Source organism: Excalfactoria chinensis, chromosome Z (genome assembly GCF_039878825.1).
Source record: "Excalfactoria chinensis isolate bCotChi1 chromosome Z, bCotChi1.hap2, whole genome shotgun sequence".
Taxonomy (NCBI): domain Eukaryota; kingdom Metazoa; phylum Chordata; class Aves; order Galliformes; family Phasianidae; genus Excalfactoria; species Excalfactoria chinensis.
In genome coordinates this window covers 15,421,857-15,438,331 of record NC_092857.1, presented here as the reverse complement: position 1 = coordinate 15,438,331, position 16,475 = coordinate 15,421,857, and the positions used below count along the sequence as shown (strand labels likewise).

Here is a 16,475-nt window from a genome sequence, read left to right as displayed (position 1 = left end):
TCACACAACATTTTTCCATGTTTAGGAAAAATTTCAACTGAATATTATATTTTCTGAAAAAAATACATTTCTGATCAACAAAGAAAGCATTCCAGATGTCAACCAACATAGATAAGACTTGAATATGTATAGCATACATAGACTGGTGGAAATCATTCCTGTTTGATCAGCCTCCATAGAAGTTATCTGCAATGATCTAGGTGTGTTTTTCTGGTAACGTGCAAAACAGGTGAATGAAAACAAAAAACTTCAACAAGAATACTGATCCAGTTTTCTGTGCTGTTCGCATGGTGATCAGCATCTACAGATCATCAGAAATGCTCCTATGTAGGCAGTAAAAAGGCAGATGTGGGAACATGGCACTTTCCACACTGAAGACAACCTTCTAGAGTAAGGGCAGATCCACACCTGGTGTGTCTAATCACCTGCGATAGGTATTGTCCATGAAGAACATCTGCTGCCACTGTATCTTTAGAGAGCTTATAAAATTATTTGCACTTTTGACTCTACTACATAAAAACACTCAAACTTAAGTTAATCAAGACATGAGCCTAGTGCTCTACAGCATCAGCTATATAACCTTTACACAGTAAGTGCAAAGAAAAGCTTAAAGGCAAGAAAAAACCAAACTGGAATGCTTTAAATTATATTGAAAGAATTCATCATGTGGTTCAGAAGCTCAACTAGACTGGTATTTGCAGAATACCCTATCATGATTGCACTGTTGGCACTTCCAGAGGTAAGTAAAGGTAGTGATGTTAAATGTTGGATAAAGTTCAACAAAGTTTCAGTTTTCAAGCAAAGAATCTACCGTGATTATAAAGAATTCATAGGTAGGGTAGCTGCAATCTGTTATTTGATATGACAAGTGTCTACCTCAGAACTCATGTTATGGTTGTGTAAAGATGTTGATTTTATTTTTACAAGTCAGCAATGGATCAGGGCAACTCCAGTGGAATTCCATTGGCTTCAGCAATCTGTATTGTGAAATGCACTTTTGCTTGTTCCATGTTTCAGATTCTTACACATTCTAATAACTAGATGGCCAATAATTTAATCTTGGAATATAAACTAACACAGTATAAATAACCTGCAGGTGTTCCCATCTTCAACATCTCTCTGTGCTGGCTCATGTGCAAAAGGACAGAAGAGCTATGCCAGATACTCCAGATCAGAATGTAATGGTGCAATTCTGTACCACTTTGAAAAATTAGGTTCTTTGGGATAAAACTTGTGTTTTGCACTGGAATTAAAGACTGTCTAAAGAGTTGTTTAGAACAGTTACTATACCATTTAATAGACACATAAACTTCACAGCTAGCTTGATTTGAATGATGCTGTGTGCATGCTGGTTTACTATAACCTTGAACTACCCTTTGGGCAAAGGAGAGTTTGAAAATTAAAAAGTTCATCTGTTCATGAATACTATAGCCATCAACAGAAAAGATTTTATACAAGATCTGAAAGATTATGGGTTTAATCTCATTTAAGAAGTTACATATTTTACTTACTGCTGTTGCTCAATGAAAATAAAAAGAATGTCTTATAGAAAAAAAAAAAAAAAAAAAAAAAGCCTTAAATGAGACAGTTGAACAAAAAGACTTGTGTGTCTATGAACTATGAAGCAGTTCCAGACTGCTTATACTCTGCCTTAAAGCTGTGTATTTTTCTCTACTTATGCAACACATTTATATTGGAAGGCCCTCTTAAAACTGGGTGATCTATTGGTTTAGGGAGCTAAAGATTAATTCCAGATGTGGTCATGCTACTCTAGCCCTTCAGAAAGTAACTACTGCACCATCTGTTTTGTAATAGACAATTTCAAAGAGTGCCAAGGGGGATGTTAAAGACATTGGTCAAATGGCCACATATACCTCACACACAGGAATTCTAGAGGTCACAGTGCCTCAGAAAGATTCATATTTTCACTTCCCCACCCCTCCCCATTCTTCCAACATGTAAACTGAAGGAACAGCTCTCTTTCCTCCACAAATAGGAAGGAAATGTTTTCCAGATTATTAGCAGTGTTGACACATCTGAAGCCAAATTCAGATCTAAATTCAGTGGAATGACTGGAATTCATGGTGACATATCTCTTATACCTGCCTCTTTTTGGGGTCCTCATAGGTTATTCCAATCAGCTTTGTTTTGTTTTAAATGAACTCAGTAGCAGGAGGTTAATGATAAACTGACTAAATCTGGCTGGGGGCCCAAGATAAATGAAGGGTACAACAAGTAATGAAGGGTTATTCCAGATCGTGATAATTCTCCCTGGTTATTTCAGGAAGCATGAAGTAAAGCAGTTGTGTTCATTTTTTTTAAGCTACAGTGTTACGCATCAATACCTAAATCTCTGGTATATACCACAGATGCACTCACGTGTAGCTAAATACATCACAACAGTTAAATAGGAATAAGAGAAGTCCTCTCAACACTTTCTAAGTATAGATTTGAATTCAGCAGTGGTAACTCGCAATCTATACAGATAGTCCTGCAAAACAGTCTAAAATGAAAACAAAATGAAACAGAAGATAGACCATGTATTAGACAATCATCATTCTAAAGAGTCACTTTTGTTGCAGTGACACTAAGTAAATCACTGGTAAAAAGAAATTAATAAAATTAACAACATGTCAACGGTTCATTCCTCTTTGGGTTTCCCAACATGCCCAGACAGGTTCTATTGCAAATTCTGTAATGAATTGTTACAAAAATAGCTTAGGACTTGCAGACTGGTGTTCCTATTTCAGTTTCATTCACTCTGCTGTGTTTCTCTCAGTTTAACAGCTCAATACAAATTCAGCACCTTAAACTGTAAGCCTAGTGCCTGAGTAAATTTCAAAGTAAGGCAGGAAAAGAATATATTAATAGGAACAGCATTTCCTCAGCATTTGCCCCTCCTTGATATTGCTTGAATTTGTAAGACGATTTCTATTGTAGTGGTATAAGAGAATTCTGTACAGGAAGATTTGCACTTTTTCAGTACTAAATGATACTAAACAAAGAAAGGTTGGAAAATAGAATAGGAAATGTCTGCTTTGGAGGTCCTTATCACAGCCTTTAAAATATCACCTTGAAGTATCATCTAAGATGCTAATATACATGTGGGTGTGGGAGGATGCACACACACTTGTTCACAAAAGCAAAAACCACACCTCAGGACAAGATTTAATTTAAAATATTAGACTCAATAAATGACACTTAGAACTAACCATTACATTCTGCAGTGACTCAGGAAGAAAATGGCACCTGAAACAAGGATCCAAAATATACAATATGTTAGGGGAAAAATGATGCAGACAGATTACAGGAATCATAAAGAAATCCCAGCCTTTACAGAGCTAATGTGTTTAATCTAGGTCTTTAGCAAGATCTCTAATTTCATTTTACATAGTTACACATAGTCACAAAAATATAACAATACCAGAAAGTACAAAAAAAGCCAAACAAAAAAGTACAATCTCAATAAATGTCACTTTTCCAATCCAATAAACTGTTTCTGAGTCTGATCTCTTGGAAGAAAAAAACTCTAGAACTAAGAGGTATTTATGGACAGTTTTTGTTGGACAATGATGATACACCTCAGTTTTTCTTAAAACCTGTTAACTTCTTTTGTTGGTCCTAGAACACAGTGAATGATTTTAAGAGTCACATGTCCTGCTGTACTCCTGTGCAGCCTAGGCCAAATTTTGCCTTTGAGTCACACAACACAGAGCTAAGGACCAAGGTATCCTTTCAAGCAAGCTCGAGAAGGGGCTTTGGCAATTCATTAGCTGGAACACAAGGAAAATCCAGAAACATGCAATCTGTAACTAACTGTTCTGTCCTTATTCCATAGTGGACCTCACTCCAAATCCAACTCCAACTCTTATGTTTTGTGAACTGAGATGATAATTTGCTCCAGCTGAGCCCATCTACTCATCTGCTTGACTATGAGGATATGACATCCATTGGCAAGGTTGTGCACACCTTGTCAGAATTATCTGTTTTGTTTAAGATATAAAGATCCAATATTATGCAGCCCAGATAAAAAAGCAAGCCTTTTATTTACTTGACACATGCAGAGTTCAGTTTGTGACAGTAGTTAATCATTCACAAGCAAAAGAATAGAGTTTTAAAAAATAACACATTTGTTCCTTACCACAGAGAATTAAGACATGGTGTACTGTTTAAGAAGTACAAGTTGTATACTGTATGAGCTCAATTGTGTTTCTGCAGCACATCTTTTTGAAAAGCTTTGTTATCACAGTAACTTTCATTGCACAGTAGGAAACTGTGCTACTGCTCTCTCTTTATAAGCCGGTGCCAAGAATTATATATAGGAAGATCTGTTCCCATTCTCTGTGATCTTTTGGAATCATAGGACACTATTTCTTCTTATATTATTTTCTTTTCAGCTAGCCAGGCTGCCACCGCCTGCCCAGACTGCAGATACCTGTTGGCACACAGCAAGCTCCATGTCACCACGAGCAATTCCAGATTTCCCTTTTTGGTGTGACGGGGTAAGAAGCTGCTTGCCAGCCAGTGAGTTACAAGTATGGCCTGATGAAGAGTACGGAAATAACACTGACCACAGGGGTTGGGGGCACAGGTGCACTGGTAGAACCACTGCCAAGGTCTCCCTGGCATGTGTCCTGTTGTGCTATCCTCTGTTCCCCAACTGCTGTCACCAGCTCACATTCCTCCCAGAAGAGCAATGGCTGAAGGCCTACAGCTGTCCACGGTGACACAGGTGATATGGGGAGACAGGTGATACTGTGCCACTGCAACCTTTGTACTCCTGAAAGGTTTTAACAATGTTTTAATAGATTTTGGGCTTTGTAATATTAGGTATACCTATGACACATATGTGATATATGACAACTTCCATGCACTGAACATCTGCAACCACTTGTAGAAAATAGTCCTGCGTTTCAAAGGCTGCACCCATCTCAAAATCTGCCTTTTAAAGGTCTGTTCCGAGAGTTACAGGCCTTCCCAAACCGGGCTCCCCGAAACGCACCCCATCCCAACACCGCTTCACAAAGCCTAAAGCCTGCGAGGCCCGGCCCCGCCTAACGCCTTGGGCCGGGACCGGGGCCGCGCCGCAGCCGCAGGCCGCAAGGGGCGGGCCAGTCCGGGCGCGGGGGCCGCCGGGAGGCCGAGGGTGCCCGCCTGGGGACGGCGGCTCCATGAGCTGCCAGGTGAGTGCTGCCGGGCGCGGCGCGAGTGGGCCTCGGGCACCCGCCTGGTCTCCAGCCGGGGCCTTCTCGTTCCCCGCGGTAGCAGCGTCGGGCGGAGCTGCTTGCAGTAGACGCGGGTCCACGCTCGCCTACAGAAACGTCCCTTCCCCCTGTCGTCCCCAGGTCACCGTGCTGTACTTTGCCAGGAGCGCGGAGCTGGCGGGGCTGCGCTCCGAGAGCGTCTCTGTGCCGCAGCGGATCACCTCCCTGCAGCTCTGGGAAGAGATTGTTAAGATTCATCCCAGGTATCGGGGAAGGCGCTGCGTACAGGCGGTGCATACAGCCTAACGTTCTTGGGGTGGTGGATCTTTATTTCATTCTATTTTATTTTGATCTGTTTTTGAGGAGTAGAAGTTCACTGCATAGGCTCGAGCTAGAAGGCGCAGCAGCAGTTTGGTATCATAACAGCAGTGAGCTTATCTTTGTGTTGTAAACTCCAGCGAGCGTTTTGGCTGTGAGCCAGTTGCAAATACTGTGGCTTTACATCTACGCTAAAAAGGCTAAATCCAGTAAACTTACACCACAGCTGGGTATTGGAGAGGTCTGAGACTTGCGTCCTGTTTCCTAAGAGAGCCTCTGAAGTCATTCTGCCTGAAGAGAGGAATTGTCACCTGTAGGAATGTCTGTAGGGAAGGCCAGGTGTTCCAGGAAGGGATCCTGCCCAACCACAGCAGTTTTGATTGTAAGCAGGTGTTTTTGAACTAACTATAATTAGTTACTCTGAGCTGTAATAGGAGTTAATGGCAGTCTCTGGAAGACTGGTGAAGAAGGGAACTGAGGGCCTGGTCCTAGCTTCCTACCAAACAGCCTTTACACAAGAAATAGGCTCTGCTGTTTCCAGCCTCCTTTGGGGAAAAAAGGGCAGTCTTGATTGCATTTCACAGGGAGTCTTGTCCTGTTTTTTGGGGGCAGCATCACGAGTGCTCTCATTGGTTACATCTGAGGAGTGTGCTAGGGCCTACTAACAATAAATCAGATGCAGAAAGCTGTAGCATCGTTTAGTCAAAAAGAGTAAAAATATAAGGCATAACAGACGTTAGGATTTAGTGCTGAATGCACCAGGATTTCCATAATTTTAGCTGTAGGTTCCAAAGACTTCCTTTATGCTCAACAATTCTGTGCTCAAGCTCAAAGGTTATGAGAGAAATAAATAAATAAATAAATTAGCAATACCAACTGTTTCTAAAGTAGAAGCTCTCACTGAGTTTTATTGGAGGGAGCAGTAAGGAATGGGTGTATTTTACATTGCAACATATTATTCTTTTTGGTATCAGAAGCAGTAGCACCTTTGATGGTTTACCATAGTTCATCAGCTTCACCCTGTTGTGAAAGATGACTGGGAGTCCTGCATTTTGCATGTGCACATGCACTTCACAGCGGCCTTCTTGAAAAATGCTTCTGTTCCTAGCTTTTCTGGAAAAACTCAACATAATTGTAGGACACTGACCACAGACTTCTATTCAGATTGCTAATGGATATTCAAACTGCAGCTTGAGCATGCTTGACAATGCTCTTCTGTTCCACCCATTTTCCCCAATGAATTAACTTGCAAGTGACATTAATTAGAAACCATCCTTTTAATGGGCACTTCAGTTCCGTAGTTGTAGTTGTAGTCCGTTGTTTAGTGACTTGCCTTACTTTCATACAGTCCCTCCCTTCAGTGTTTCCTCCAAGTCAGTGCTACTGATTGTTGCTTAGACAGCGCCTTGCCTACTTTTGTCTAGCAGGCTGGTAGGAAATTAGTTGAATTTTACATGTAACCTTTTGGCATGCCTGCTTGTTTCTAGGCAATGCAGCTCTCCACTCTCTGTGCCAGATTCTGTACTCTCAAACAATACAGTTATTATGCTGCATCTGCTAAAGTAAAATGTTGGCATGATTTTCTGGTGTCTCAATGGTGCTGTCCTCATACTCTCTGTGTGACTGTGCTTTGTTGTGAAAGCAAACCCTTATTTCATGGTATCCAGAGCTGTAGACTCTCACACCAACATCTCGCAGATGTGAAGGCCAACAGATACACACAGAATCTGCAGAAAAACACATCCTGTCTGCCCTCTTAGCAATGTTGTCACCCTTAATCAGTAACAGACTTCAGATCTGTAAGTACAAAAGACCAAAAGCCTTTTTGAGGTTAAAGTACAAGAGAAACAGTCTGACCACTGAGTCTGCATGAGATCTTAAAAAACAGAAAGTGTTGAGGGATGGTCTTTCTAGAAAAGTTGCTGTGCAGTGCAGCCACACTGAACTGGGAAAACATTTTCTTTTAATCCTAAATCAGATAGTTTATATGCTCTTGAGTTACCTAGTTAATTAGAAGCTTCTGAAGCAAGTCCAGCTTACGTTGGTTGATTTTTGACAAAATCCAGTGACAAACCCTGACTTTTGAAAATTATACTTAATCGAAAAAAATCGAAAAAAATCAAGGAGCAGGAGGTGGGTACTTATAATGTATGCTGTTTTTTCTCTGGAGGCAGTGACAGGACCTGAGAGAACTGTCATGAAACTGTGACAGGGGAGGTTCCTATTGGGAAAAGCTTCCTAGAGAGGGTGGTTGGGTACAGGAGCAGGTTACCCAGTGAGGTCATTGTGGCACTGAGCTTGCTGTAGTTCAAGAAGCATCTGGACAACGCACTCAGTCACATGGTCTGATTTTTTTCTTGGAGCCAGGAGTTGGACTTGATGACTCTTATCGATCCCTTCAACTCAGGATATTCTATGATCCTATGATTTTTAGAATTATATCAGAAGAGAGTTGCCTAAATCTCAGCAGCATTTACCTCAGCTGCCCTACATGTAAACACTATTTAGAAACCTGTCTGTGTTCTCTCCAATCCCCTCAGGCTTGCTGTCATCCGGGATCAAGTGGTTTTTGCTGTTCAGCAGGAGTACGTGCTTCTTGGAGATCAGCTTCTGGTCCTGCAGACAGGAGACGAAGTTGCCATCATCCCACCAATTAGTGGGGGTTGAACTTGTGCAAGCTCTGTTAGGTAGGTATCACTTTTTGCTTCACATCCTGTGGAGGATCATCCTATGTTAAATTATCTGATGGATTCTGTACAATCTTCCTATAATATTTTTCTGTTTAGATTCTGAGATCTGGTGTGCAGTTCCCCGTCTACATCTCGTACTCTTTGGAGAGAGCATAAGTTATGTTTCCTGCTGGAGAGAATTGTTGTGCTGGCCAGAAAATATAAGCTGTTGCTTGAATAAACGATTAGCGCACATAAGTAAATGGAATAAAATTGACAATGAGGTCAGGCATTGTTTTGTTTTTGTTTTTAGGTTTTATTATGCTTTGGTAGTTTCTTTCTGGCTGTCAGTAGATATCCAGCTTGCGTAAGTAAGAAGATAATGGAAAATGTCCTGCCACTTCTTAACAGAAAGGATGATACAGAAGAAGAATTAATTGCTGATTTAAAACAACAACAACAAAAACCCCCTTTTTGTTTCTTTTTTTTTTTGCTGTCAAGTGGTCAAGTGTCCGTAACACAGATTCGTGCTTTCCAGTGTAGCTTATTCTACTGCTTCTTCTCAGTCCGCTTATATTCCTCCTCATCCTTAGATGAACTGGTAACTGATGTCTACACAAAGCATTTAGAAGTGGCACCAGTGTCATTGAAGCAGGATGATAGGATGAAAATTTGGATGTCCTGGAGAGCATATTAAACTTTGAATTACTTGCAAAAATCTCTAGTTTAAACTGTGATCAATTATAGGATAAGACTGAAAGAATGGGCTGACAGAGTTACCACAAATTTGCTAACAAGTTGTCTGTGCTTGTAGATTGTGCTGTTGAGCTGAACCTTGAACTAGTTTTTGTTTTGTCCTAATGCACCACACTTTCCTGCAAGGCAGGAGCCCATGTGCATTAGAAGGAGATCTTCCCATGGCATTTGCAGTTAATATTCTCTCAGCAAGTCTGCTGAGAAGTGAATTTGCCATGAGGACTGGTCTCTTGGGGTGAGTAAGAAGATCGTACATGTTTTCTGAATAATTTGGGGCATCAGTATGGGATAAAAGGCAGTTGGCAAATGTTAGTACTGCCAAAAACAACTACAGAATCTGTTTGGTTTTAGCCCTTCTAGGGAGCCATGGATGAAAGAGAGGATGTGCCAAAAGATTTTATCAAGCTCAAGTCTGAAAAGCTGTCTGTAGATGAAGTGTCAGAACTGGTCATTTCACCATGCTGTGGGGCAGTGTCTCTGTTCATTGGTGAGTTTAATGTTTCAGAGCTGGATATCTGGATGTGTTAATAGTCTAATAAATGGAACCCAGCTTGTCCCACACCCCAAACTTGTGCTTCTCATATAAATAAATTTCTGGACTGAGCCCAGGACATTTAGAAAACTCATTCGGAATTATTTAGAACAAGACCATGGTAACTTTTTAACAGCTGCATTGCAACTGAGTGGTGAGAAGCTTCCTGCTGGTGTGGCAGTCCTAGGACTGAATGGAACAGTAGTGCTGGAAGACAGTCCTGCTTGCAAGTTACTCTACTATTCCTCTGGTCAGAGTTTATTCAAGGTGGAAAGTAGAGGTTCTGCAACAAGACACAGGTACTCACCTGTGTGAAAACTGCTGCAATTCAGATCCTGGTTGAAGAAAAAGTCTTGTTGTACCAATGGGCTGGTGCAGGTTGAGTCTGCTGGCTCCACCATGTAGTTTAAAATACATGGTATGAATCTTCAAACCCTTTCTTTGCTCAAACTTGAGTACCTTTGGGCTTCTGAGTACTAAGCACTTAAATGAATTAACACAAAAGATACTCCAGCTTTGAGCATTACAGACAGTGTATTTTTGTAATCTCTGCGATGAATTATTCCTCGTATATTAAAGGTTTCTCTTGTTTGAAGAATCTCTTTACATAGCCTTAACTAGAGGAAGTCATTTGTGTCTAGAGTGCTGTCCTTGGCCTCAGAGGGGGGTTGGGTCCTGAGTTTTACTCTTTTCACTCTTGCTTTCCTTTTATAACTCATTTGTGTTTAGGTACTACGAGAAATAATTTTGAAGGGAAAAAAGTGGTTCGCTTAGAGTATGAAGCATATACTTCAATGGCAGAGATGGAAATAAAGAAAATCTGCAGAGATGTTAGACAGAAGTGGCCATCAGTCAAACATATTGCAATGCATCATAGGCTTGGGTATGTATAGATAGACCATATTCTTCAAATGGTATATTAATCCTTGTGAGATGCTTACTTACTTGATGGTTATGCAGGAGTCTATGAAAGCTGTAATGCATCAAAGCTTGCTACTGTATCACGCTGTCTCTTCCGCTACTGCAAAATGTTGCTTCTTTTTTCCTGTCAGATCTAGGTAATGGAACCTAAAATGTTAGAATATGAAGTTGAAAGAAATGAATGGTAATTGCCAGTCATGCTTGTAAGAATATCTCTTATTCCTTGCATTGGATATACATTTTTTTATTGGATGTAAACCAGTGAATGGTTTAACATAGTCCTAAGCCCTCACTGTTCATCAGATTTCTGGCTGAATTCAGCAGCATTTGTGTTGTGTGTTGCAAATATTTGGTTCTTCCCTCTACCCCCCGCCCCAACAGGAAGAACTTTGAGTGTGATCACAAAGGTTAATATTAACTCTGAGGGGTAGTTTCTTTGGATTTCTTCAGTAGTCAACAGAGACAGAAATTAATTCTCTGTGAATAGCAACTCAGAGTACTGAAGCTTAGATTTTCTCTGAGCTGTTTGCTGATGGAGTCTTGCTATGTAGGAAGGGTTGGGAGGCAGCTTTTGGAAATACAGGCCTTGTGAGGAGTAGTATAAAGCATTGTGCAACATCTGCTAGCTTGGCTTGGTAAGGATGACCCACCAAACAGAAAAAGAAACTTACATTGAAGTCAACATTTGGCAAAACTAAAATTTTGTTGCAAAATCTGTGTACTTTGAGATGCATAATATCTTTTTTTCATATATCGTCTCAGTTTGCATAAGAATTTCTGAGATTTTCAGTTAGCTTCCTGTTTCAGATCAGTTATTGTTCATTATTGAGCCCGGTTTCCAGAGAGCTTCCTTTGTTGCAAGATAGTAATTTTCATCTTTTAATTCCATAGACTTATTCTTTAAAAAAGAGGAAGGAATAGAAAAAAAAAAAAAAAAAAAAAAAAAAGCCTATGACTGGTGGTTTTATTTATTTTAAAACATAGAATTCCTACATCTGATGCTGATTTTGGTTGTGGTTTTCTTTCTGTTTAAATGTGCATAATCTTTTGGACATGGCTTGACACTTGCTTAGTGTGAATGAGTCAGGAGAGCATGTGGCCAGAATAATGGTGTGCAATGGTTACAACTTTTGGACACTCTAGATGTTAAGCATTAGCTAAAGCTTCTGTTGTTCCTCTCTCTCTAGAGTGGTTCCAGTAACAGAGGCAAGTGTGATTATTGCAGTCTCATCACCACACAGAGCAGAATCCCTTGAAGCTGTAACGTACTGCATCAACACTTTAAAAGCGTTCGTCCCAATATGGAAAAAGGTATGTTTGGGACAAATTTGGTTGCAGCCTGTACAAGTATCTTAGACAGCTGGACTGGAGGCTGCTGCTGGCTCTTAGGGAAGGAGCTGTACTGTTATGGGCAGCAGTTGCTTCTGAAGAGATACTTTCTGCTAACACCATTGAATTTACTTTAATGCAGCCAGGCCTGTACGTGGCATTCAGGCAGTGGGAAGGCCCTCCCTTGCTTATGCCTTCCAGCTACACTTCCTCTCACTACCTTCCTGGGGTCAGAGTGGAGGATTCTTGAGCTCATCTCTTCTGAGTGGCAACATTCAGTTCAGCATAGATTAGTGGAAGAACTTTGCAATGCCATCCAAGAGACACGTTCTGTTTGCAAGTAAAAGCAGCATTTCTTTCTGTTTTTCTCTCATCTTTATGGCTGTTCATAAGCACAAAGCATTAAGCAGCAGCACACATACACACAGTAACAGCATGCAGTGAAGGAATATTCAGTAGTCCCAAAGCTTATATGGAGATACAATGTGTATAGAGTGCACCCTAAGTATAGAAAGAGCCATGTTGCATAACCACAGCATTGCATGCAATTAATGAACATTAGCTCTGTCTTCACTTGCAGTCCAAACTTGGCACGTAGTAACAGCAGTTCTCTGACTTGTTGCTCAGTGTAGAGCACTCTCTTCAGCATTGAGGAGAATGAAGTTTTGTGATTCCAGAAAGAATAATTGGACTTATAACCTCGCTGAATTTGCTACTTGGGACTGGGCTGCTATTGTGTAGTCCAGTGTGTCCTAAAGATGTAATACTGCATTTTGACTATTGCTGTAACTTTTTTTTTTTTTTAAACAAACAATCAAACAAAACACTGTCATTTTCTAAAACATTTAAATATTCTCATTCCTAAAAATGATGGTAGTGTTTAGGACAAGTGCTATGTACTATACAGCTTCTGCATCCTTTCTTCTAGATCTGTTTCCTTAAGTGACTTCAGCATAGATGAGGCCTTCTAAATGTAATGTGTTCAGCTCCAGGTTCAGCATCTGCCTACATGTAAGTCAGTGTTTTCTAAAGATGACCCCCCTTTTCTGGTTGCCAGCTAAGTGCAGTGTAGTCCTGACATGGTCAGCAAATAATAGCAAGATGGCTGTTGAGGTGTTTGGCCTGGCTTGTGACTGTATGAAGCAGACTCCCACAATATTTCCCATTCTTTGTTTGTATTCACAGGAGATTTATGAAGATGAGTATTCTTGGAAAGAAAACAAGGAATGCTTTTGGACAAATTCAGAAAAATGACTGTACTCTTTTATAAATAAAGTGTTACTGCACCTAATGAGCATTCTGCTTAAGCTTTGAGTTGTTCTATATGATTTTAAGTAGTTGTAATAGGCATTTCAGTCTCAATAAAGTAATTAGGACTGTATGACATTAATGAGCAATAGCTAGGATTTTCAAGTGTTTTTAAATCCTTTGAAATAATCTCTCTGTAGTTTTTTACATGGAGTCAATTATTAAAACTATCTTTCCTAAGATTCATGGTTGCAAGACATTTAGTCCTCTGTGATATATACTGTTTTACTGCTTCTGTGTTTGTAGTCTTTGTTTGCTGTTTTAATGGGAGGTCACAACAAGACAATTGGAATTTTTTTTTAAGTCTTAAAAAAATAATCCTGATTTTAATATTACATGAATGAGTCAGTTTGCACACTTTATGCTGTTTTGACGTTCTTGCAACATGAAAGCATCTTGAAGTAGATTAACAGTTTTTTCTTCTCTGTGCAGACAAAGAAGAAAATATAAACTGTGCCACAGTGCAGTTAACTTCTTGGTAGTGGTTGCTTTCCAGTAGCTGTGTCTTATAGAAACATGCAGCTGGTATTACAAGTCCTTTGCATTAAAGATGTATGAACTGACCTTGATTCAAAATTAGATCTAATACTCTCCTGGCAACAAACTTTCATTAGCAGTAGCACATAAACCTGTACTTAACTAATGATGTCTAGACATGATTGATTTTGAAGGACTTTTTTTGACTGTGTAATTTTGTGGGTCTGCAGAAAAAAAAAAAAAAAATCTATAAGTTTAAATAGCTTTAATAGTTTGACCTTAGTTAGGATGCAAAGTCATCAGAATGGATTAGTTGTTCAAAGAAAAGTTAAATCTGTTGCATACATAAGTTGCAAAGAGTTCATAGCTTATGTATGCCTTTAAATTCACATTTACATTTTTAATGCTTTTCTCTTGTTATGTTTTACAATGTAAGAGAAAAAGACAGATGTAGTATGCCTGTTCTTTCACTGCAGGCAATAGGCTGCTTATCTGATTAGGACAGTTTTCTTTAAATTACCATTCTTTACCACAAAACATGGTAGATGCTAAAAGTTCAAGGTGCTGTCCTGTATGGTATTTTTACTGATGACAAATGGCAGGTTTATCTAATTGTTATTGAGGTAGAAAAGATAGGTATTCTAAGAAAAGGGGAATGAAATTAAGTGAAATCATTTGCTGAAGCTTATATGTCATTTCATAACATAATACATAAGCCTCAGCTTTATAAATCTGTTTCATTATGCCTGCATTATAAACCTTCACAGCTGCTAGCAGCACAAAATGAAACTGGAAAAATAGGCAGTGATTTTCTTCCCCAGTGATGTCAGTCATTTTTAATGTTTAGTGATGGTTACTGTACTAGGTTACATAAACCCCAGAAAAAACACACAACTTCAGGTAAAGCAGTGGTTAAACTGGTTTAAGTTTTATACCTTAGTGCTGCACTTTCAATGGAAGTGCACTTCCTCTGCAGAGCAGCAGCTGCTCCTTGTATGCATGTAAGTACGCAGCCTCCAAACCATGTGGGCTCTATTAGCTAGGCAGGGCTGAACTTGCTAAAGGTTGCATGGATGTTGGAGAGAAGCCCTCTGTTAATTTGGGTATAATTTTTGCTGGGAATTGTATGGAATCCTGACTACAGATCACTTCTTCAGACAAGTGATTATTTTTGTTCTTAACAAAAAACAAACAAACAAACAAAAACTTTAAAAAAACACACACACAAAAGAAAAACACAAACCCAAAACCAATAAAAAACAATCAAATACACAAACAATTTCCAGTGTTTTTTGGGTTTTGTGTGTGTGTGTGTATGTGTTTTTGCACTTAATTTGTTTGGTGTTACCATCCAAGTGGTTAATTTCGAGCAAATGGCTAGCTTGCCTGGTTTATGAAAGAAAAGCCTGTACAGTTCTTACATGCTCAAGCTGTGCTTTGATGCAGGAACACTGATACGTAGAAGAGTTAAATTACGCTTGGATTCAGAGAACCTTAGGATGATCAAGTGATGAACCTTAAAATCATCAAGTCCAGTGATTGAGGGCAATTCCTGTGTAATCACACTGTTGTCTTAGTACTTTTCTGGTGCTTCAGTCTCTTTGAGGATTTGTCCAGGGTGACCTTAAGTGCACCTTCTCCTTCAGCAATGCAGCTGGGAAGTAGGGTGCAGAAAAGAAGAGAAAGAATAATGGTGTACTTCCCTGCAGTGACCAGGAACAATGAATGGAAGAGATGCTGTACTGAGTCACAGCTGAGTGCTACAATGTGTGTATGCTGCCATGGTCAAAACAATGAAATGTCATTTTGTGTCCCTAGCTGTGCATGAGGCAAGTACTGCTTTGTTCTGGAACAATGATGCATCAGTATTGTGTAACTTTGGGTTCTTCTGCTGGCATCCGAAAGCAAAATGGAAAAGCCTCTAGGAGAGATGATGTGCATAGAGGTAAAATGTATCTCACTTAAATGTAAAGACATACCCTGAGCTCTTTGTTAAGGCTCCTTCTGTAATGCTACATTCTCTGCTAGGAAGAAATTACTTTAAGATGGCAAATTACCCTTACTCTAACATAGTTGCCTGAGGATATGTCTAGAGCAACCCAGAACTGCTTCCAAATTTCCAGGCCTGGGGATGAACTTCAGCTGTTTGACTGCATGTGAGGGAAAGATGTGGCTGCACATGTCCTGGTTTCACAGAACTAGGCTGCTGGGTGAAAACTACCTAGTGTTCTGATGACTGAGCTGGACAATGGAGCAGTGCAAGTGCAGACCTTGTTTTCTGGGATAAGTGCAGCTTTTTTCTGACTTGGCTATAAGTGAAGATAATCCTACTTCATTGCTGCTCTTCCAGCTGAGTCACAGTATGCTGTAGAAATGGGGCTGTGGGGAGAGATGGATGTTCCTGGAAACTAAACCAGAGGGTAAATCTGTGACTTGAGTGGTGACCTGCATGTCAAAGGGTATTCAGGGGGGTGAAGAACGTGTCTTCAGAATGACAATTTGTCTTCTGAAAAGTCTTGGATTTGACTGGCAATATTTAAATAGGCTGTTCCCTTTGTCTGTACATCAGCATTGCATAAGTTTAAGTTTCCTGCATCAAAACCTTTCATTTCGTTCTGTTCACAAGAGAAGCTCAGAATGATAGATATTGTGAAAATGCAACGTGAAAATGCAACTGATGGAAGAGGCACCTACCCAGGAGATGGCAGCAGAGGGACAGATGTGTGTGCGGGCAGCCGCCTGAGAACGCAGCCACACTGTGCTGGGCTCCATCTGCTGCAAAATACAGGTGCTCACCTCTGTAATCCATGAAACTACTGCTGTTGTACTCAGTAATGAGGTCTTTAAGATACTCAAGTTTAGTTTAAACTGTCTTTTCTTTCAGCTCATTTTGCCTGTAGCTGTTCAGGGAATTTCTGCTTCACAGACTATGTAATCATAGAATCATAGGAGGGCTTAGGT

At 40.0% G+C, this 16,475-nt stretch overlaps 2 protein-coding genes across 2 annotated transcripts; both read left to right on the top strand.

Moving 5' to 3' along the window:
* The first annotated feature begins 5,079 nt into the window (after positions 1-5,079).
* Positions 5,080-8,200, top strand: LOC140264071 (molybdopterin synthase sulfur carrier subunit-like). The gene is made up of 3 exons (XM_072359540.1): positions 5,080-5,183; positions 5,346-5,467; positions 8,063-8,200. The coding sequence occupies exons 1-3, from the start codon at positions 5,172-5,174 to the stop codon at positions 8,187-8,189; spliced, it is 261 nt and encodes an 86-aa protein (XP_072215641.1). The 5' UTR covers positions 5,080-5,171; the 3' UTR covers positions 8,190-8,200.
* Positions 8,201-9,300: 1,100 nt separating this feature from the next.
* LOC140264070 (molybdopterin synthase catalytic subunit) lies at positions 9,301-14,693 on the top strand. The gene is made up of 4 exons (XM_072359539.1): positions 9,301-9,434; positions 10,209-10,362; positions 11,588-11,711; positions 12,915-14,693. The coding sequence occupies exons 1-4, from the start codon at positions 9,314-9,316 to the stop codon at positions 12,981-12,983; spliced, it is 468 nt and encodes a 155-aa protein (XP_072215640.1). The 5' UTR covers positions 9,301-9,313; the 3' UTR covers positions 12,984-14,693.
* Positions 14,694-16,475: the final 1,782 nt, after the last annotated feature.

Bases quoted from the DNA above. Each gene is read 5' to 3' on its own strand.
- LOC140264070 (XM_072359539.1), top strand. From the start codon at position 9,314: ATGGATGAAAGAGAGGATGTGCCAAAAGATTTTATCAAGCTCAAGTCT. The intron at 9,435-10,208 runs GTGAGTTTAATG...ATTTGTGTTTAG, and splicing joins GGCAGTGTCTCTGTTCATTG to GTACTACGAGAAATAATTTT. The intron at 11,712-12,914 runs GTATGTTTGGGA...TTGTATTCACAG, and splicing joins TCGTCCCAATATGGAAAAAG to GAGATTTATGAAGATGAGTA.
- LOC140264071 (XM_072359540.1), top strand. The intron at 5,468-8,062 runs GTATCGGGGAAG...CAATCCCCTCAG, and splicing joins ATTGTTAAGATTCATCCCAG to GCTTGCTGTCATCCGGGATC.